Source organism: Eptatretus burgeri, chromosome 2 (genome assembly GCF_056783735.1).
Source record: "Eptatretus burgeri isolate ZD-2024b chromosome 2, Ebu_testis_v1, whole genome shotgun sequence".
NCBI lineage: Eukaryota > Metazoa > Chordata > Myxini > Myxiniformes > Myxinidae > Eptatretus > Eptatretus burgeri.
This window is the reverse complement of record NC_140962.1, coordinates 129635170-129658601: the sequence shown is the minus strand read 5'-3', so window position 1 is coordinate 129658601 and position 23432 is coordinate 129635170. Positions and strand designations below refer to the sequence as shown.

Sequence of the window (23432 nt, the reverse complement as noted above, 5' to 3'; positions counted from 1 at the left end):
GGTCCAAAATAAAGATAGTAAAAGAAAAACGGCTATCCTGAAGAGTCGCAGCTCGCATAAATGACATGTATTCCCACTAGACAACGGGTTTGGACCTAACTACACATGTACTTACCGAGATACCTCACCTAAGGGACCTGAATGGTGGTTTGCGAATTTGGTAACCACAACACTACCCCCTCCCCTTTTTACAGACTCGTCCCGAGTCGTCAAATTTTCGTGTGCCATCATGTGTAGTTTTCCCCTAGTACATTTTACCTACGGATCCCTGAGTGCGACATTCATGGTATTCGTGTCCCCAAAATAAATAACCTGAGGGCTGCGTAACTACCTAAACAAACTCACTCACACGGACGACTTAAATAAAATTGCCGGCGCTAAGACATACATGCCGGGGGCGCACTCATATTTACAGTACATCTTAACCTTAACATACAAATTTTACACTAAACCATGGCCCAGGATCATTGAACTCTGCAAAGAAAAGCAGTTAGCAGGGAGCCAGGCTGCCCACATGCAGTCTCTGGCTCAAACAATGCAGGTGACAGGGAACGTGGCTGGCTGCTCACACGCAGTCCAAGGCCTTCCCTTTTGAACTGAACGCAGTGAACCACAACGGTGCATGGGCTGCACAAACGCAGTCTCCGTGCCAGCTCAAGTGGCACACACAATGAACACAACGAATGGATGCATGAATGGATGGACGCAAACACGGTGCACGGGCCGCCACTGCAGGCCCGTGTTGTAGCTGCCAACAGGGCAGTTCTTGCAGCTTGCAAACTGTTGCTTTCTGATCCTGGCGCACATGGAAACGAACAGGGGGGAGGCAAAGCAAAAATTGAACGGGGCTGGTGAACGTGGGCAGTGGGCATGGCATGGCAAAGGCAGCAGGCAAACACAGCCCGCAGATGAACTGGCCGGCACAGGCCTTGAAGTACCACAGCTGCAGATGATCCGGCCGGCACAGGCCTTGCAGCAACACAACAGCTGCCGACGATCCAGCCGGCACAGGCCTTGCAGCACAGCAGCTGCAGACGAAGTTGGCCGGCCTCCGCCTTGAAGCAAAACACGGCCAGCCGATGAAGTGGCCAGCCTTTGCCGTTCAGTGGAGGTTGGTGGAGGGAGTGCGGTGGTGCTGGCCACTTGGAAGGCGGGCTCGGACCTACCTACCTGTCTCCCTCCCACCTATCGCCTTTGCCTGTCACTGTACATACCCACTCCCTTAATTTGTCAAACCCCAATTTAGCCCCAACTTATTTTTTTGTTGTTTTTATTTTTACTTCCCCACTATAAATCGTCCCCTAACCCCCTTTATCGTCCTTGTTCGGCTAACCTATCCTGTCACCTAGCCTACTCCCAACCCCTACGTTCCCTTCCCAGAGGGGAACAAGGGAGAGCTAACGTCCTGTGTCGAGGCCCAACGAAGCCTCAGAATGGCCTCCCCAGAGTTCGGCGATCTAACCCAAAGTGGGTCCAGCGGGCCACAACGACAGCGAGGGGATGGATGGTGCGGAGGGGTACATCTCCTAATCTACCCTAACCATTTAACTGTTAAACTACCCCGGGGCTTTCAACAAGCGCCTCTCGCTTAAACTATTGGTTCTAACAACCCAGATTCCCGTCGCCTGTGTTGGTGTCCTCACAATTTCGGGCCTCGCCCCCCAATTTTCTCTCCGTGCCCTCACACGGTCTCCTGGCTGGGACACGTGGCTCCCTTTGGCAGGCACGACCCTCTGCCGAATCTCCCGCTATGGCACCCCCGGGCACTACACTGCCTCCGAGCCTACCAGCTCCCTAACACCGGGGAGTGCCCCCCATGGCACCTCCCCTGAAACGCACACGTGGCAGGCCGGCCTCCCGGGCCCCTTTCCGAGGGTCACCCGTGCCCACAACACTGCCCACGCGGCTAATGGCGCCCCGGGCCCCCGCACCAAGCAGGCGCACCCGTGCCCACTATTCTATCCCGGCCCCCCATGGGCCCATGGCCTACCGCGGCCGACTAGCCTGGTGCCCGGGGTACCCACTCAGCGATACTCACCTTTCGCAGCCACGCTCCCAAGCCCGTCAACAGGGCTCCTGCACCCCTCCAAACGGGTTTCGAGCCTACACTCCCACCAACAACAAAACGACCTCCATTTTTCAATTTGACTAACCCAGCTAACTCACTTTACTCTGACCCCGGGGTCCCTTGGGCGGGAGTCACTCCTCCCCCCAATCACTCATCGCACCATGCATTCCCCATTCGCTCCACTCACACAGACCCGCTGGCCTCACTCACTCATCATGTACTCACCTCTCAACTCTTCAACACACACACCGCTGAACTCTGCCATCCTTCTAACTACATCCCCTAACTAACTCGTGCTCCCACGTCGTCCCTTAAACTATAGCACGTTCCTTTTAACACTACGAAGCTAAGCTTCGTCCCCTCTACACATTCACCAGTCTGTCACGGTCTCCAAATAAATCATTTTATTTCCCAACCTAAATCTGGCTACAATCCCTCTAACTAATCCATTCCACGGACTCCATGAGGACTTACCCCTGCCCCATGAAGTCGGTCTAACTAAGCTAACCCTTCCCCCTAACTAGTTTCCATCCTGTGCCCAGGTCAAGGGGGTCTTCCACCCCTTGCCCAGGAATCCTGTGCACCCGAAAGTGAAGCTTGCTGTTTTTTTTTTTTTTTCATGCGCAGCACCTGCGCGGCAACTCAGAGCTCGCGCACTTTACACCTGCCCGTGACGTCATGCAGCTGCACGTGTACCTCGTCCCTCCTTGGACGGTACCATCCGGCCGGGATACCCCTCCTGCCGGATTCCAACCACACGTGCAGCCATGACGTCACCGTGCGCATAAAAAAAAACACAAGCCCCACGTCTCGAGGGGTTCCCCACGCGAACACATGTGCTTTGCCCGTTGGAGCTTAACACACACGATCGCGTGGAGAACCCGTCCGGTCCAAATCCGTTTACCTGCCTAAACTTTGTCCGTCCGCGGGATCGGCAAATCCACCGCTGGCGTTTCCGGACCGGGACTTCACTCTCGCAAGCGAGCACGTGGTGGTCTCGTGCGTTGCACAGCACGAACCGCGTGCTCCCTGCTGGGTGAACCCGGCACGGTCCCCGAAACAACTACAGCCGCTACTCGGCTTTCTTTCTTTACATGTCGCCTTCGTCGCCTCCATTCCACACACGCATACCTGCGTGTTACGACGCACACAGTCCACTCCATCACATTCACACGGGGAGACGCGGCTGCGTGCTCCCGCATGCCAACCGACATCTCCCTCTCATACCGCTCTCTCACACACACGGTCTCCCTGGCACACAGCGACCTTGCACACGGCCGTTCACTCACGCGTGCGGGGGCACTCACCCGCGGTGCCTCACTCGCACTCCGTGCCTCATCCACACACGCGGGGGCACTCACCCGCGGTACCTCACTCATACACACGGCGACACTCACACACGCGGTCTCTTCCACACACGGTGCCTCACCCACACACGCGGGGGCACTAACCCGCAGTGCCTCACTCACACTCCGTGCCTCATCCACACACGGTGTGCTGGGAAGCACGTACTCCGGCACCATCGCCACCACACCACTCACACGTGGTGCCTCACTCATACTGGCCGTTTCACTCACACACACGGCCTCTTCCACACACGGTGCCTCACCCACACACGCGGGGGCACTAACCCGCGGTGCCTCATCCATACTCCGTGCCTCACTCACACACGGGGTCGCTTCCACACACGGGGACGCACTCACACCTTGCACCACACACACAGGGACAACCACACTGGGGATTCGTGTCCCCACAAGGGTCTCCGGGGCCTCTATACCCCCCAAGCTCTCCGTGCACTCGTTCACAGCACCCGTCCCCTCAACCTCGCAAAGCACGACCGAACTCACCTGGTCGTGACTCGCCTCAAGGGGGCATACTCCCTCCCCTCGTTCCTGGAGGAGGCCATCCAGCTGCTCGCACCAGGTCCCTGCACGCTCCGCGAGCTCACCCCCATTATCCTCCACTACCTCCGTGTGTGTGTGCGCGTCACTTACCCCGTCTTCCTCGTGTAGTCTTTCCTCTATTTTTTCTATCTCCCGTGTCTCTGCCAACTCTTCACCCTTTACCTCCCTTGTCTCAACTATTATTTCCTTTGTCACGGCCTTCATGCCCGCCTGCAGGCATCGGCCCATGTTCTGCGTCTCACCCCGGAACTTTTTCATTTCCTCCTTCATTTGCTGTGTATTCGCATCCATCGTCGTTTTCACTTCATTTGTATTTGTATCCATCTTTTCATCCATTTTTTTCATATTCGCATCCATTTTTTCGATCATTTGTTTGTTCATTGCCGCCAGCATGGCGCATAGCTGGGCCATGTTGGATGCACTCAGCTGAGCCGTTTCGGCAAGGGTTGGGGAAGGGTTTTGGTGGAGAGGGGGGGGGGAGGTGTCATACACCGCGGCCGCTGCCGCACCCATTTCGGGCTCTGGGTTCAGTTGGGCGAGTCCGTGTTCCTGCACAATCAACATTTCCTGCTCGGGGATTCCATCCTGGACCATGGATCCTACACATTCTACATCCATTTCTAATACCCCCGGCTCCCGCTCGCCTTGAGACGCCATCTTGCTTCTCGTGAAGGGTTAATTTGCTCGCTCGTAATTTGGAGGGAATCGGGGGTCGCTTCTCTCACCCCTGGACCGATTCCCGGTGAATTTAGCCGGAGACAGGAGAGCCTGTTTTCCTGTTCTCCGATACCAGTGCCACGAGGAGGGCGATGAATTTGTATCGCACGACCTGACACCAGTGTTGCGGTATTCGCGCCCGCCGGCGTGCTGACGGCCACGTAACTCGAATCGCGGCACGTCGCCCACCGGACGGACAATCCAGTCGTGACCCTCTCGGACTAACGCCGGGAACCAGTCACGGGTGGACCTTTCGGTCTCACCGCGATCGAGCCAATCAGCCCCCGCGTGGGATAGGGTTGCTCGCCAAATTCGACCTACCTAAGTACCCACGCGGAGGGTAGACCGGGCGATCGCACCTCGCCGCAGGTCGACTTCGGACACGGGCCACTTAGGCGACCCGTTCCGTACTATCAGAATAACCGAGCGGTGTTATCGTCGACCTCGACGGTTCGATTAATTATCGGGCGTATTCAGCCCACTACCAACCCTTTACGTGAAGCAAGATGAGGATTCAATGGGAGAAAAAGACGAAGCGAAGCGGGAGAACAGTTCAATAATAAAGCACATTTATTCGCGGCACACGGGAAGCACACATATTCAATTCCACCAAAAGCACACAGAAAAAACACAATTCCATTTACACAAAAAGCAAATATAAAAGCGAAAACACAATGCAGAGCTAATACCGACTACCGAGCACACGGCAACACTTATACAATTCTACTTCACAGACGGCGCCGACAACACATACCCAAAACCAAGGAAAGAATACCCCCAAGAATGAGGCGGGCCTGAGGCCGAGACCGGGTCGCGCCTACCCGTCTGGTGATGAGACGCGGAGCGGCGATGGCGCCTCACTCCGCGGGCCTCGCGGACAGTGTCTGGCAGGGGGTGGGAAAGGGGCCCCCTTGGTCGCACTATCTCAGCGCGGGGGGGAAACAGGAGGGGGTTGCTGATGCTCGGGGTATAGAGGATCTTTATTATCCCTGGTGTGCGTCTCCACCTCGGCCAGGTCGCGCTGCCGGCCTTCCTCGGGCGTGCAGCTCCCGGCACCGTCGCGAGCACCCCCTCGTCTGCCTTCGCCGCTGCCGCCTCTCCGCCTCTGGACTCTCCACCCTGGACTCTTCTTTGGGCTCTCCTCGTTCGACTCTCTTCAGCTTCTCCAGCTACTGCAGGCTTCGGGCTCCAGACTTCCACACGGCTCTGACTGACGAACACGGTCCTTTTATCCCCCCGTAGCTTCGCCTTTGACCCCCTCCCTTTGACCTTTCACCTCGCTCCCCATTGGCCCGAGAAAAAGTGGGCGTGAAGGCTTTTTGATCCACAAATTTGCATATATCGATCGTCCTGGAGGCGGGGCCAAATTGCCCCTCGCTCACCGATTGGACGGCAAAAAGTGGGCGTGTGTCGTTTTTGATCCGTTTTTGAAGCACAAAATCCGTGATTTTGTACACGCTGTTCGACGCGCGCTCTGCACGAGTCCAACACCGGTACCCACAGCGGGGCAAGAACGGTGGCGATGCTACGGTTGCGAGGTGTGACGTGAAGGTCGTGGCGGTTGTGGTGAAGCGGCGTTGTGGTTGGTGGTTGATGTTGTGGTTGTGGTGGTAATCATGGCGGTTGGTCCAAAATAAAGATAGTAAAAGAAAAACGGCTATCCTGAAGAGTCGCAGCTCGCATAAATGACATGTATTCCCACTAGACAACGGGTTTGGACCTAACTACACATGTACTTACCGAGATACCTCACCTAAGGGACCTGAATGGTGGTTTGCGAATTTGGTAACCACAACAATATATATATATATATATATATATATATATATATATATATATATATATATATATATATATATATATATATATATATATATATATACATATATCGGGGCGTATTATGTGATACCGGTCGTCCGTCTGTCCGTCCGTCCATCCGTTCCTGTCCGCACTCTAACTCCCAAAGTTTTCAACTTTCACGTTTCATATTTGGTACATATGTACAGACTGTGGAGACGGTGTGTTGTAACATACGTTCGTCATCTAAAGTGGTTGCCATGGCAACCAGGATGCTGTTCTCCATGTAGTAGCACAATTCTGTGTATACCTTCTTGTTCGGGCATGTATTGTGCTCACTTGCGCTCTTGTTACTGATTACAAGATACAAATACATATATTGCTTTAAAATTATACTTCACAGCAATGCTTTATAAAAAATATTAATTATTAGACTAGTCTTTTAAAAACGATAAATGTATAAACAGGCGAGCATTGGGTGGCTTTGACACCAACTCTCTGGTTACATTTTGTTGTTACAGGCTGAATTTAAAATGGATTAAATTTTAATTTTTTGGTCACAGATCTACACAAAATACCCCATAATGACAAAGTGAAAACATGTTTTTGGAATTTTTCAAATTAATTAAAAATGAAAAACTGAAATCATCAATAAGTATTCAACCCCCTGGATCAATACTTTGCAGAAGCACATTTGGCAGCAATTATAGCTTCAGGTCTTCTTGGGTATGTCTGTATCAGCTTTGCACATCTGGATTTGGCCATTTTCTCACATTCTTCCTCGCAGATTTGCTCAGGTTCTGTCAAGTTGGATGGGGAGCATCGGTGAACAGCAATCTTAAAGTCTTTCCACAGATTCTCAATGGGATTCAAGTCTGGGCTTTGGCTGAGACACTCAAGAACTTTCACATTCTTGTTCTGAAGCCATTCCAATGTTGCTTTGGCTGTATGCTTGGGGTCATTGTCCTGTTGGAATGTAAATCTTCGCCACAGTCTAAGGTCTTTTGCACTCTGAAGCAGGTTCTCCTCAAGGATTTGCCTGTATTTGGCTCCACTCATTGTTCCCTCTATCCTTACAAGTCCCCAAGTCCCTGCCACTGAAAAGCATCTCCATTGTTCCCTCTGTCCTTGCACGTCTTCCAGTCCTTGCCGATGAAAAGCATGCTTCACAGTAGAGATGGTGTTCGATGGGTGATGAGCTGTGCTCGGTTTCTGCCAGACATAGCGCTTTGCATTCAGGACGAAGAGTTCAATTCTCATCTCGTCAGAACACAGAATCTTTCGCCTCATGCTCTCAGAGTCTTTCACATGCATTTCTGCAAACTCCAGCAGTGCTGTCATGTGCCTATTTATCAGGAGTGGCTTCCATCTGGCCACTCTACCATTAAGCCTAGATTTGTGAAGTGCTGCAGAGACTGTTGTCCTTCCGGCAGGTTCTCCCATCTCAGCCAAGGAACTCTGTAGTTCTGTCAGGGTGGTCATTGGGTTATTGGTCACCTCCCTGACCAAGGTCCTTCTTGCCCAGTTGCTCAGTTTGGTTGGACGGCCAGCTCGCTCTAGGAAGAGTCTGGGTAGTTCCATATTCTTTCCATTTCCTAATGATGGAGCTCACTGTGCTCTTGGGAACTTTCAACACCAGTGGAATTGTTTTAAGTCCTTCCCCAGATCTATGCCTCCTCAAAATTATATCTCGGAGTTCTCTGGACAGTTCCTTGTACTTCATTGTCGACTTTCTGCTCTGACATGCACTGTCAACTGTGTGATCTTGTGGAGAAAGGTGTGTTTCTTTCTAAATCATGTCCAGTCAATTGAATTGGCGACAGGTGGACTCCAATCAAGTTGTGGAGACATCTCAAGGATGATCAAAGGAAATTGGATGCACCTGAGCTCATTTTAGAGTGTAATAACAAAGGGACTGGAATGCTGATTGACTCAAGACATTTCAGCTTTTCGCTTTGAATTAATTTGTAAAAAAATTCTAAAAACATGTTTTCACTTTCATGATTGGGTATTTTGTGTTTATTGTTGACAATTTTTAAATTTAATCCATTTTAAACTCAGGCTGCAGCACAACAAAATGCGAAAAAGTCAAGGGATGTGAATACTTTCTGAAGGCACTGTGTATTCTCTTTCTCACAAGCATGACTTTTTTTTTAACCAATCATTTCCTCTTGTTCTTCCTATCACATGGTCTGCTGACTGTCTCAACATATCTCTGCCTGTCTATTAGTCGAATATGGAAATACGAATGTAACCTCTTTAACTTTATCTGTTGTCCTTTCTTTAATTCAGAGCTAATGGGCTGGGATTCCCGGGCAGTTTTTGCAGTTGGTGATGCAACAGCAGTGGCTGGTAAGACATTTTTGAAATCTTGCTCAAATCTTCTTTTGATATACTCACACTCAAAGTGATGCCTTTTCTACACCTGATAAAATTTGTTGGTGTGGTTTCAGGAATATACATTTTGAAGCATGTATTTATACATACAGTATATATTGTTACGGTAGCCTGGTGTTGGCGCAGTGGTTAGGGCAGCGGCTTGGGATCCAAAAGGTCCTGAGTTCAAGCCCCGTTGGGCCACTGAATTAATATACCAGGGGGTTGACTCAGCCTGTCATTCTTCCGAGGTCGGCGAAATGAGTACCAGTATACTGGGCCGGTGTATACCCCGGTTAAAATAGGTGTACCATATCCCTGTGTCGTAAGAGGCGACCAGGGTTGCGTCAGGAAGGACATCCGGCATAAAACATGTGCCAAATCACTATGCGGATCATACGGATGATCCGCTGTGGCGACCCCAAACGGGAGCAGCCGAAAGAAGATATATTGTTACGGTGCCGGGGGTCGGTCGTGTGCACGACTGCAAGATGGAGCCGCGAGCCAGCTCGACCGATCGCCCGGAGTGTAAAGGTCATCGCCCCGGATAAGTCTGGAGCAGACGGGTCCTGACTGGACCGAAGTTCGCCAATGGATAGACCACGTGGGGTAGGGTCGATTGCCAACTTTTCAATTTACCAAAGTCCCCACGTGCTCCGAATACCGGGGAAGTTCACCCTCGGCCAACTTTGTCCGAGTCGAGTCGCGATCGCAGACTCGGATCCGGCGTAACCGAGCAGAATTACCAAAGTCGGGCCGGACCAAATGAACAAGTTACCAACACTAATCCTCAAACACACGTCATGTCGAGCCAATGCAAGAAACACAAAACGAGCTGATACATTCAACAATTGGGGTTTATTTATACAGTAATAATGGGGAACTAGGGAACACAAAAGAGCAGAACTATACCGAATACAATAAATGCAAGTATATACAGCGAACAAAGCACTTAACAGTTTTCTACTTGTTGGACGGGCCCACGGACACACATAGGCACACACACACACACACACACACACACACACACCCAAGAAATGGTGGCTGATGCCTTTAATGCGGACTTCAGCTCGGAGGGAAAGGTGAGCTGAAGCCCAGGGTCTGCCTCGGACCTTTCCACCTCGTGTGGTCTTCAAGCTGTTCGGACCAGGCACCAGTGTTGGCGAGCTGGATCTATTCACCGCGAGCCGCGATCCTTTCCGAGCTCCGGCGGATCCCCTCGCGCTCCGGACCACGTGCTGGTGAGACGAGGCGCCAATCCTTCCCGACCCGATGCGTCGCTTCCCCGAAGAACCACCGACCAAGATGAGGCCGAGAAGTCGCACTAAACCAGGAACCAAGCAGAGACCGCGAAGAGCTCCATGCACCAAGAAGAGCCAGCCGAACCAAGATGAGGCCACGAAGCAGGACAAAAGCCACCCGAAAATCCAACTACTCCAGCCGAGCTGAACCAGCACCAGAACAACAACCATCAAGCCAAGCAGAGGGTCCCCTTCTTATCCCTCTCAGCCCCGCCTCGCTTCTGGCGTGATTCATTCGGCCTCATGCGCCTCCCCCCGCAACCGCAGGTGGGGGCTGTTTACGTTGCTTTCTGCTGAAACGTCCCAACCGTCATTCCTGTTTACACTGTTGAGTCAGCTGTTGAATCATGGGACGCTGTTGAATGTTGAATCACGGGACGGGAGGGTTCTTCTTCTTTGCAGGGGAGGGTCGTTCTTCTTTGTTGTTGTTCTGATTGAACCCAAACTATTAAAATGAATCACAGCGCATTTACACAGATTTACCCATTAAACAATGGAAGGCGAGCTATCTATAGAACACGTACTTACCGAGATAACTGAGCTAAAAGGACCTGAATGTTGAGTGCGATCGTGGTTTCCAGATTCGCAACAATATATACTGTACATATATATGTATTTTCGTCTGTATAAATAAATAAATAATATATATATATATATGTATATACACACACACACACACATTTGTTCATTCAAAAGGTTGGAGAGCTTCCAGACAGAAATGCTTCCCTGATGGGAATATTAAAAGAGGGAGGGAGAGAGACAGACAGAGGAGTGGGGGAGTGGGCAAGGGAGGATGGGGAGAGGGGGTCGGGGGGAGGGGGTTCGGAGAGGGGTGGAAGCAAAGAGGATGGTGGAGCAAGAAGGGTGAAGTGGGGAGGGAAAGGGGGTGTTCTGGACTTGCATTTCTGAACAGATGCGGCTGTTTGGCAGCTGTGCTGAACAGCTGCAAAACATTCACAAGTGGGACATAAATGAGAATCCCAATGCCACACACCCCCTCAGCCGCTAGTTCGGTTTCATCACTTATTGGCAGGTTATCAGCGATGACAGACAGAAACATGCACCACCAAGGCTCCTAAGCATGTGCCATTTGCCATGTCAACAGCAGTCAACATATCAATAACAAGACCCATTCACGTCGCTCACCCGTAATTGGAGGGAATGTGTATGTATATATATTCGTAACGTGAGAACACGAGAGATTATTTCCCAAGACGCCGAGCAGAGGCGTTCTTCACATGCAGTTCTCTGCGGTTCACGATTAAGTAATTAATTAATTTGGCCATGCGGCATTTTTGGCGGCATGGTCCTTTTTACAGGGGAGGTTGGTTGTGCTGGAGGGAAATTCAGCAACTCAAAATATGCTTTTAAACCAACAGCTTGAATAGATAATAACCTGAATGGACAAGATAGTATGCAAGGAATATGGAAAACCCTCCGGCATGCTCAACTGGACAGAAACAATCGACATGCCTCAACTTTAAACTAAACTTAACGCACACATTCGTCTCGAGACACAGGACAGATGCAAGAGGAGACAGATTGGGGAGGGGTGGGAGGTAGATGTCGAGGGATCCACTTGAAGAACCCAGGAGACACAGCATGGTGTGCCGAATAGATTGCAGGATAGTGGCCCCAGAATTTTTACTGCAGCTGGAATGGCTCTGCGATTGCCTCAGCACTTCATTAGCTCACCTTCCACATAGACTGAATTTGGGACCGCAATGCTGTGGGACCAAAAGCCAGACCGTAACTGTTGGAATTGCTAATATGCTCAAACACGGCTTGTATGCTTCAGGGCTTGGGTCCAACTCCTGGTCCAATGCTTTTTATAACCGTGGCTCTGATGTCATCTGATCCAGGGACCCCTCCTCCCCCACCCTCATCGCAGTTCTGGACTTCGCACACGCATTTCTGCAATGTTGCCACCTGTGCGTCAGGCAACACACACATGTACCTGCCTTGTTTCGTTTTGCAGCAATGAGCACAAACAAAATCAATGAGACGCTAACAAAAGAGAAGTCCAAGCAGATACTGCAGCACCATGCAATTCCTAGTGGAGATTGCTTAATCATTAAAGGATTCATTTTTCAACAAGATAATAATCCAAAACACACTTCCAATAGAGTAAAACAGTATTTTGACAACAAGGTTAAAACTGGTGTGCTCCAAGTGTTAGAATGGCCACCTCCAAGTGCTGCAGCATTCAAACATGAGTCCCATCAAGGCCATATGGGATTACCTGGAACCAGAGCGAAGAGGAGGAACCCATCTCACCTTACAGAACTGTGAAATGTACTTCAATATATTTGGCACAATTTTCCTGCAAGAGTCCTTCAGTCATATTCAGGAAGCATGGGTAAAAGAGTAATGGCACTCAAGAAGGCAAAGGGTGGACACAAATTATTGACTGTTAGTACAATGGCTGATACATGCATTTATAAAGGCTGTTGATTTACAATAATAATCACATATAATTTATGACTGATAACTATTTGACGAATTTACCATACAGTCTGAATGTCATTAGAATAACCCAAATCTTTGCATAGTACTCTGCAAAGGTTGAGTTGTTCAATGCAATCACAGCATTATCAGTCTTTAACTTCATGAATCTGTTCCCTCCTTTCCACAGTGAGAGAGCTCGGTCTCAATCCACTGGGCCAAGATTGTGGGTCTGCAGACAAGTTGGCGGATGTCATAATTGAAAGTATGCCCAGAGTTATGAGCAGCTTCAGTATGATAAAAACTTTTTCTTATTTGATACTCTTTAATTCACAAACTTCTCACCTTACACCATCCAAAGTATCTCGGCCTAATGGGTGCAGAAAACTTGCATGATTTACTGAATGCGAGTTCATTGTTTAATTATTTCACAGTATACCACAGTAGCAATGATTAGGGATGAGTAAAGTTGTTTTTACTTTTGGAGGTGATTTGAAACCTCTGTTATGTATCACAAGAGGGGGAGAGGGGATTATGAGTGCCATTTACTGTACGGCATCAAGAAGTGTCAATGACAGGCTGAGATAATGGTAGAGTCAGTGGGAGTGATATAACATCATGCCACATTGCAGCCAGCATACCAGAAGGGATATATTTTCTTCCTTTCTCATGAGTATACTTTGTTGGAGTCCAAATTTATTTTCACTTGATTACTCTTCATTTGTAAAATTATACCAAAAACTGTCAGGAGTAAAACTACATCTTTGTTAAAGCCAGATATACACGTTTGTTTGTGGATGTTTTGTCTTTTCAAAAGGTCAAAACCTCAACAGTTTACTTCCAGCTCCATCCAAGGAGAGTGCAAAGGTTAACCTGCATTCACTTGCGTTCATATTTAAATACTCCTGTGTAAGATATCTGGAGAATTATTTCTGTGTTCACTGTACCCAAGAACACATTTGAATTGATTTCCTGACTCTTTATATTACAGAGTGTTGGTGCTGCTGTAGCATTTTCTTGGCAAGGGTTATACTGGGTGGTTTGCCATTGCCTTCCCAGCATTGTTTTTCCATGTGCTATCTTTTAAAATGCTGAGCATCGAGCAATAAATCAGCATGCACCATTTTTAATGTCCTTCTTGCGACTCTGCGAGGACTTCAACCGCCGACTTCCCAGACCAAGAGTGAACGCTCACCATTACCCCGCCGAGTCTGATTCCAAACAAAACATGTACCGTGTGTGTGTGTGTGTGTGTGTGTGTGTGTGTGTGTGTGTGTGTGTGTGTGTGTGTGTGTGTGTGTGTGTGTGTGTGTGTGTGTGTGTGTGTGTGTGTGAAAACAGCCTTTTTACAGCCATTTTTCCCTTCTGAGTTGGTGTTAGCTTTTTGTGAGTTCCGTGCAATCATGGTTCCCTTCTTGAGACAATGTTTTATGGCTGGATGCCCTTGCTGACGCCAGCCCTGGTCGCCTCTTATGACACACAGGGATATGGTACACCTATTCTAACCGGGGCCTCCACCGGGACCAGTACACTGGTACTCATTTTGCCGACCTCGGAAGGATGACAGGCTGAGTCAACCCCCTGGTGTTAATTCAGTGGAAAAACAGGTCCCAAGCCAGCCACCCTAACCACGAAGCCAACACCAGGCTTTATATATATATATATATATATATATATATATATATATATATATATATATATATATATATATATATATATATATATATATATATATATATATATATATATATATATATACACACACACACACATATACACACACACACACACATACATAGTCATATATATATTCCAGCAGTGGACTGAAAATTGCTGATTACGACACTCCAAGGGAAGCATCCATGCACCTGTCTTCCAAATCAATATTAACCGATGTGACACATCACTCAAGTGAACAGCTCATGTCCTATAAAATTTTGCTTAATATTTTTGTTCACCAGAAACTTTGTTGCACAACTCTTCTTCAGCACACGATTCATTGTCGCAGCTATTTTGAAAATACCCAGAATGCTTTTTTCACCTATGATATAACTTTAAACAGGATACGCCAGATGTTGCTACGACCACTCCACAAACGTTCCGTGATCCGTCATTTCTTTATGATGATGAAAATAAAGTGCAAGTTAATCTTGAAGCATCCTTTCAAAACTGTCTGATGTTCCAATGAGTCAAATAAGATAATACAAAATTTGTCAGCACAAATAAAATTTATTTTCGTCATTATTCCTCAGCTTTTTCTTATTTAATTGACACGGATACAACAGATGCTCTCCCTTTTGTACAATTGCCAAGGTTCACAGAAGAGCTCAGACCTACATTACATGATGAATACAACAAGAATCGAAGTTGATTTTTCTTTCAAGTTCTCATAGTATGCTGTCTAGTAGTACTCTGGAAAGGCACCCCAGCTTAATGATTATAAATTATGACATTGCTATTATTCCAAACAAAATTGTCATTATGATTTGCTGTTGCCTTTCTTGGTTTTTGCAGAGTTTGTTGGTTGCACTCTACCAATTCTGTTTCCCTGTGGAACATTGAGGAGGCAGGAACTCCCAAACAAGCTGCAGCAGTATGGTGAGGGTTGGGTGGGGGTGGGGGCAATGTGGGTACAGTGGAGACTTCGTTCTTTGAGAAAAGTAGAATTGAAAGAGCTTTATAAGTTTTGGAAAAAATGGAATTTAAATGAGTTTTGAAGACGCTTGAGTGTGGAAGTCATATTGAGAAATAATGTCAGAGAATAATTCAAAAGCTAAAAAATGTGAATGAGACAAAACCTTCCCTTTTTACAGTGCGTGCGCTGTATACAATTGCACCGAGTTTGAAATGTCCACGGTGTCTACCGCGTCTCCGGTGTACCCCCCCTCCCCCCACGTGCCCTCAAGACAGCCAATGACGGCCGTCCGGTAGATGGAAATGGCGTAACCATTTCCTCGACGTAAATGGCGACAATTGATGGAAATACCCGAGTATTTCAATGGAAATTTGTGAAACGAACGTGTTATATATGTGAAAAACATTGAATTTATTGCTTGACGGAAAAAAAAAAACCAAGAAACGCGGCCCTCTCATGTACGAACGACCGAAAGACGTCATTTCCACCCACCATCGCATTTCGTGCCGAAAGACGTCATTTCCGCCCACCATCGCATTTCGCGCCGAACGCCGAACGCTGAAAGCTAAGTTCTTCTTATTTTACATCATTCTTTTGCGGCCCCCTGCCACGCTGTATCGAACGATTTCATTCCTTCTGTTATATATAAAGGTGCTTATCACAATAATAACAAGATTTTTACATTTCAAATATTAAGTACGCTTTTTAATTGTTTTTCAACTGAAAAAGCATAAATTGCATATTTTAACATCAGTGTACTCATTTGCTTCACCACATGCGCTGTATTGAAGGATTTCACTTGTTGTTATTGAAACTCTCCTTTTGTCCACCTTTCTTCGTTTTCAATCCTTCCCGTGGTCTCTCTCATTTTAGGTATCTCCGTTGACTCTTTGGTGGTTTATGAGACAAAACGTCACTCTGAGCTAGATACAAACCTCGAATTGTACTTCTTGCAACAGGTATTTTTGCTGGACACATTAACATCACAGGCACATGTCCACCAGCTACGGAACACTCGAATTTGAAGATAAACTATTATACTTCGTGTTATTGAGATTTGTGTGCAAAGTCTCCTAGATTGTCCTCGTTGATGGGGAAAGAGCCACATGCATAATACATATGCAACAAATAAAGATGAGGATTGCAAAAAAAAAAACAAATAAAGGGGTGGTGAGAAAGGAGAGCATGGAATCGTTTGATGAGGATGAAAGAGAGAAGGAAAATAATGTTGGGAAATAATAATGGTGGAGAAGAAATGGAAATGAAGTGGGCTCAAAATTCCAGCACTCTTTCTTCCAAAATGTATCGATGGCTTCAACATTTCCTGGACTTGTCTCCATGACTCGGAAATGATGACTTTGATCTCATCCTGAAGTTTCAAATCCTCAAACTGAAAGCAAAAATGACTTTGACTTAAGTTCAATAAATATTGAGCAATTAAAGGAAATGCTTCTGATGTAAATGGCTTCATTCCGATGACATTGTTCTTTGGGGTTACCAGGCAGACGCTGTGCTTGTCCAGCTTGCACGGAATCTGGAGATAAATATTTCTCTGGAATGAAGCAAACAAAAGCAAAGGTTGGGGCAGCACGAGTTTGCTGCTAAGCTCTGGCCTTTGGCAAAGCTTGCCAAAGTTTGCCCCAGATTTAACAATCTTTCGCTTGCTCGATAGGTTTGCTCACCGGTCAGGAAGCTGGACTAACAGCCAGGTGTAATAATGTTGAGATTTCACTTGTCGTGTTGATGAAGCTGAAAGTTGTCAATTACAACCCTCCTCTCCCCTTCTGTTCCAACCCCAGGGAGTACCAGATATTGTGGTCTTCTTCAGCCCTTCTGGGGTGCGCTTTGCACTGAAAACCCTCTGCTCTCTTGCAGGGGACAGTTTTGAATGGATAAAGGTAGGCTGGATATTTCTCTCAAATGAAATAAAATGAAATATTTTACCTTCATTTTAATTTATCATTATTTTAAATCGTTCCAAAAGAAAACCTTTTTTCAAAGGTCTATCAATCCTTTACCTGCTTGTCATGATGGATGTCTTTAAACTAAAAAAAAATAAAATAAAATTTGGTGATATAAAACGGGATGATTAATTGAAGGTTAAGAAAAAGATAGTATTTGAAGATGAAGAAAATACTCATAAGATGTTGGTCAGCTCCCTGGAACTTGGCTTTCAACTCAGGATATTCTCATGTTCTCACGGTGCCTCAGCAAGGAATGACTTTCGAACCTCCCAGTTCACTTCTCTGGCCAACACCTGGAAAAGATGCAGTCCCTGTAGCTCCTCGATCTCATTATCTATAACAACTTGTCTTGGGCAGATCTCATCTCCAAAGTGACTTTCAAGAGAGACCAATGTATCAAAATTATTGGGAGAGCTTAGTCTATTCTGAGCCACTCAGAGCTCATGATCTAATATACTGTATAAAGCCCATTCTAATCACTCACTGGACTCACTGACAGATATTAATGTTCAATAGCTTCCGGGTGACGTAGAAAGCTGAAATGTTGCGTGCTGACGGACATCAAAGCCAATACACTGGAAAAAAATCACAGAACTGTCACAAAGTGTCTGCAAAATGAAAATATCCGAAAATAATATGCAGCTTTGTTGTGCTCACTGTGGTTGAGCAACCCGAGACAATCGGGACAACAGAAGATCATACTGCAACTACTGCTATTTACTATGTACCTACGCATGAAGCATGATTCGTTATCGCTTACAATGTGTCAGCATATCCCACTTGTGGTGCATAAAGCCTTCATCAAAAGTATCATGGAGGATGGGTCCCCATCAGAAATGAGGCAACCAGCAGTCTGTTGCTGTGCATGAATGAATCCATCCATCCATTGGGACCACACATTGTGCAGAGCGTTGCTGCTGCTTAAGCAGTCTCCTGGGCTATTGGGCACAATCCTGGATGGGTCGCCACTCCGACACAGGATACCAGCAAGCTCGCACTCATTTTGCCGACCTCAGAAGGATGTCAGGCAAAGTCAACCCCACCTGGTATTAATTCAACAGAAAGTGGGATTGGAACTCAGGATCCAAGGATCCCAAGCCCACCACCCTCACCATTAAGCCAACACCAGGCAAAATGAATGAATGAATGAATGAATGAATCTTACCAATTATGAAATCACTTAAAAAGGTGGTGACAGACATGGTGAAAGAAATGTAAAGGATCCAACTTTTTATTTTGATGTAGCTTGCATGTTTTTGTCGACCAATATCTCTATCAATGTTTTGATTCACTAAAAAGGAAAAAAGAAAAGTATTTTCCAATGTTCCTAACCCTCCCACAGTTTGCAGCTATCGGAGACACCACTGCCGGAGCGTTGGATTCTGCTGGCTCACGTGCCTGCTTCAAAGCCTCTCATCCCACACCGAGTGCCCTCGTTGTCGCCATTGCAAACGGGACATCACAGTAATAAGCAATGGCAACACCCATAACGATACGACCGTCTATTTATTATGTGTCCAAAAAAGGCAATATGCAAATTTGATCCACTCTCCCTCCATATGCTCATCAATGCTCTCTATTTGTCTGTCTCACTCTCCCCCCCCCTATCCCCCCAAAATGTATTTCCATTTCTCTTGCCACTCACCCAACCCTGATTTATTTTTCTCCTGTCATCTCATCTCTTTTTGTCAATCTAATTCTTTCATTCCCCCCTCTTTTCCACTCCATGCTCATGTAATAAAGGTAACAGCTCTGATTCTCCATACCCATGCCACTGATACAATTGTTTTAATAAATATGGAGGAGGGGGGTATCAATAACATTATGTTGAGGAGGTATAAATAACAGATCGCTTCTTTTATTAAACTGATTAAAAACTTCTCAGTTGTACATGTGTTTCACAGTCATATATGAAGGGTTTTCAGTGACTTGTAATCTGACTTTGCTAAATATTGAGCAGAGTTCCACCTTCAGAGCATGTTCAGCAAGCTCTGGTAGTAAACAAGGTTTGTTACGTATGGGGAACTTTATCCTGCACTCGGGTCGACAAATTCAGGAATGTGAGGGGGTGTGAGTGTGATGGGCAGGTGCGATCTTGAGAGGGACTGCTTGGACGAGGGGCTTGGCGGATGAGGGAGGGGGGAATAATGTTACTTGCTGCGTAAAGCACGACATTCTAGTGTACAACATGGCAAATGAAGTTCACGCCAAATACATGTTTGGAGTAATTTCTGCAATGACATTGGCACAAGTGGTTAATGGGGGTAAAATAATGTGATCAAGTATGTTGAAATGAAAATTCTAGGGATGAGGTTGTGGAGGTTCATGTGATTGGAGAGAGGGGAGTGGAGGAGTTGAAAGTAGTTGAGCTGAAAGTGAAGGAGGATACAAAAACAAAGGGAGATGGATATGCAAAATACAGTGAGGGAGACGGTAGCTGTGGGGTTGGGTGGCCTTTCCCATTGGCTGAAGCAATGGCAAGAACCACCCCAGCACCTCAAATACCTGTCGTGAAACCATCAGCGAATAGTACTGCTGGTGAGCCACATTGCCAAACGGTCAGGTGTGCAAACAGACAAGGGAAGACATAGCCGATTAGCCAAGATAAAGCATGACCAGACAGGTAACCACGTGATACCAAGCACTTCAAGACAGGTAAAATTAACGATCCGCCAACCAAATTGGAATTCTCAATGACAGGTAAGATATTTTGGTATTACAATAAATATTTTATCAACTATTTTTACTTGTATGTCATTGATAATTATTAAGTATCTTGTTAAAGTGAAATGTTTGTTGAATCCATAAAATAAATTTGTGTACTACATCACAGACCTGTCAAGACGATATTAAAATACATTTCTATGCAGTATTTGCACCTGTTGAGGAGTGAAGTGGGTGACACGGACAATGCAACTTTCGAGAGAGTTTCAAAGATTCAGTTTGCCATTTATAATGCCATTAAACTCCCACTGACCAAACGTTAATATCACATTCAAAACTAGAAGGGCACTCATGAGAGCGCATACCTCCACCAGGCTGAACAGTTTACGTTTTGTTTCCCACTGATAGGTCGGATCTCGAACCGGACCTCCAAAATCTAATGGGCTTGTTCTTGTCACCTACCCAGCCACAACTTTTTGAAATATCGTGCCACACAGTTTATCACTTTTGGCCCTATCTCTCAATGGTGAAGTCATTTTTAAAAATTCTGGGATTCTGATCCTCACCAAAATCCAATCAATTCATCACACCCAACATGTCCACCAAGCTTTGTCATAATCCATCCACAAGTTTTTGAAATATCCTGCTCACATGCAAGGTGAAAACACAAACTGCCATTCACACCAAAAGTGTACCGATCTTGAAAGGTTACTTCAATGTGCTGAACTCGACTTGGCCCTGGATGTGAGATAGTGCAGCGTATAGTATATGTACCTCTCATGCCCCGTTTGTGAAGTTTACCATGTGGTGTTGCATTGTTGGTAATCATTTAAGTTACAATGCTACGTGTGCTGCAGATAGGGTCACGCTGACCCAATGACCTGAGACAATTAGTTGCTTTCCCCAATTTTCACGCCTCAATCTCGGAAGAAAGTCACTTCTCTCCTCCAACCGTTCTCCCTCGACATCAGCAATCATTCGCAATGCCAAACTTGTGCATCGCATGCACCCTCACCTTTCTCCAGCCAAGCTTTTACTGGTTGCTCCTTCTCCTGGAGACAGTTGCAGCAAGGTCCCCGCACCGTGCAGAACTCGTACATGGGGATGCAGGAGTCGAGGTACTCTCCGAGCATCTTTCCTTCACAGCGCACAACTAGAGAGAGTTATGAATTTCATTAATAGTGGGGCAACTTAGCATAAGAATTGTGCATTTTGTAAGGAAAGCACCAAATTTGGCACACGAGTCGCCTCTCATATTATGAACAGATTTGGATATTGGGCCATCTCAAAATTTTTGATGACAGTGGAAAATGGCTGCCACAGCCATCAGCGGCTGAATTTGAGATGGCCCAATATCCAAATCTGTTCATAATATGTTAGGCGACTAGTGTGCCAAATTTGGTGCTTTCCTCACAAAATGCACAATTGTTATGCTATATTTAGTTAAGTTGCCCCACTATAAGACTGTTTCATAAAACTGCATTGCTTAAAGTTTGTGTCTTTGGGGTGTTTAATGTGTTTGGACAAGGGGTTTTCAAAATATCCTTCGAAGGAGATCCAATTGTCCAAGAAACATAAACTTTCATAATTTATAATACAGGTATCTGTGATTTGGAAATGTTTTTGTGCCTCTGCAGCCAAAGGTGCCGAAGGAATTATTCTTCCTCATTATTTAAAAAAAATAATAAATCAAAACGCCATTTCTTGGATGTACCATAGCACTGTTTTACAAATGGTAAGAGCAGGAACATCACAGTTTACAGTGCACATCATATAACGGCAGATGTACCTGCGTCGATACGGATGGCTGGCCCCAGTTGCCTGGGAAAAGATGCCAACGGAACCAGCAATCACTTCAACGTTTGATCGTGAACGCCTCACATTGCCTGAAATTCTTGAAGGTGGTGAAACCTCAAGAACCTTCAAATGGAAGCATCGACACCTTCAGACCACTGTGAGCACCAAAACTACCGTACAACCGAAAATTCGTGAGGATCTTCTTCCAGCGTTGCAGCGCTTTCAACAAGCAAACTCGATTCCGGCGACTGGGCGTTTGGATTCAGAGACATTGTCTTTTCTGAACTCACCGCGTTGTGGTGTTCCTGATCACCTTTTAGGGTTAACAGCACGAGAGGAAGATGAAAAAGAGGATGGGAACATAGCTGTGGTCGACAATGAAACACTGGATTGGATCGGTGAAGTTGAAGCTGCACACAGTGACGATGAAGCACTGGATGGGATCGGCAATGGAGACGACGGTGAATTAGTTGGAGATGGAGATGACCATAGAGCGGAGGCTAAGGTCAAGATTAAGAACAAGATTCACGATGATGTCATAACATCGAGTGATGAACTCGTCTTATCAAATCCAGAATTTAGTCGTGATGCCGCTTTCAACAAAACCAGTGAAACACGACAGCCGAACATGACCAACACCATTTTCCATAAAACGTTGTCACCCCAAAGCAATATTACAGATATTGTAGACGTTGAAGAGGGCCACAACCAGACAGATGAACCAGTGATGAGACAAAACTACACATGGGGACAGCCTGTTCAAAACTACTCCAAAGACGACTCAAGGTCCATGCAGAAAGCAAATTACTCGGAAGAAAACATCCAATGGAAGAATGACAAAACTACATACCCCCCTACAATGGACAACCCAACAACACAATCGCAAAGCTTTACCGATTCTACACAAACCAAACAAACTCGAGAGGACTTGCATCATTCAACGGATGGTAAATCGAGGAGGGATGTTAAACACTCAAACATTGGACGGATACGTCTCAAAAGGAAGCTCCAGTGGCTACAGGAAAAGCCAGTCAGAACAAGACGCACTCTTCAGAAGACAAATGAGGAGGAAGAAATAAACACGAATGTTCTGCAAGCAGCCGAAAGAAAGCGAACAAAACGTGCTATCCTTGGACATCGCTCAGGTGGACAGGTGGTCTTTGGCCGACGACCCCTCCGATGGCGTCTTATTGGTGAGGGCTACAGCTCTCAGCTGAGCATTGGAGAGCAGCGGCAGGTCTTAAAGCTTGCTTTCCGTATGTGGAGCGAAGTTGCACCAGTGGAGTTTCAAGAAGATCTGGTGTCACCTCCAGCTTTTGTCGACATCAAGCTGGGATTTGGAACTGGTGAGCTGGAACTTTTTGCTGTTGCCATGCTTGTATAGATTGATGGATGTACAAAATGCACAATTTTAACCTGGTTGGTATCCCAATCTGAGCAGGTCTCTCATGTTGCTGGGAAGAGAAGGTGAGTTAGCTGGGAAGAGTAGGCGAGGGTCCGAAGTGATCCTCAGGACATGAGAAGCATGGATGTGATGTCAAGTTTTGCTAAAGCATGTGAAATAAAACACTTTTCATTCAAGACCAATCACGGGGAGGTTCTCAGGCAAAAAATGGTATTCGCAGGTAAGTCCCATTGAATATACACTGAATTGTGGGGTTACTCTTGAATCGCCCAGTGAGTAAGGTGAATTGGCCAAGATCACCACGGATGACGAATTGCTTCAGTGCACAGGGCTGCTTAATAAAAATTCTACAGGGGACA

At 46.6% G+C, this 23432-nt stretch overlaps 2 protein-coding genes across 3 annotated transcripts in view; both read left to right on the top strand.

The window, feature by feature from the left end:
• UROS (uroporphyrinogen III synthase) overlaps nt 1–19087 on the top strand; it is a 33658-nt gene extending 14571 nt beyond the window's left edge. For both annotated transcript variants that reach the window (XM_085871205.1, XM_085871204.1), the window contains 6 exons: nt 8779–8838; nt 12799–12873; nt 15123–15206; nt 16117–16202; nt 17043–17141; nt 18550–19087. In XM_085871205.1, coding sequence (XP_085727331.1) covers nt 8779–8838; nt 12799–12873; nt 15123–15206; nt 16117–16202; nt 17043–17141; nt 18550–18675 — 530 coding nt within the window. In that variant the 3' untranslated portion in view covers nt 18676–19087. The remainder of the gene's footprint in view (nt 1–8778; nt 8839–12798; nt 12874–15122; nt 15207–16116; nt 16203–17042; nt 17142–18549) is intronic.
• Nucleotides 19088–19223: 136 nt separating this feature from the next.
• The window catches only part of MMP21 (matrix metallopeptidase 21), a 38217-nt gene continuing 34008 nt past the window's right edge, over nt 19224–23432 (top strand). Inside the window, exons 1-3 of the mRNA XM_085871203.1 lie at nt 19224–19907; nt 20729–20989; nt 21655–23014. Coding sequence (XP_085727329.1) covers nt 20855–20989; nt 21655–23014 — 1495 coding nt within the window. The 5' untranslated portion in view covers nt 19224–19907; nt 20729–20854. The remainder of the gene's footprint in view (nt 19908–20728; nt 20990–21654; nt 23015–23432) is intronic.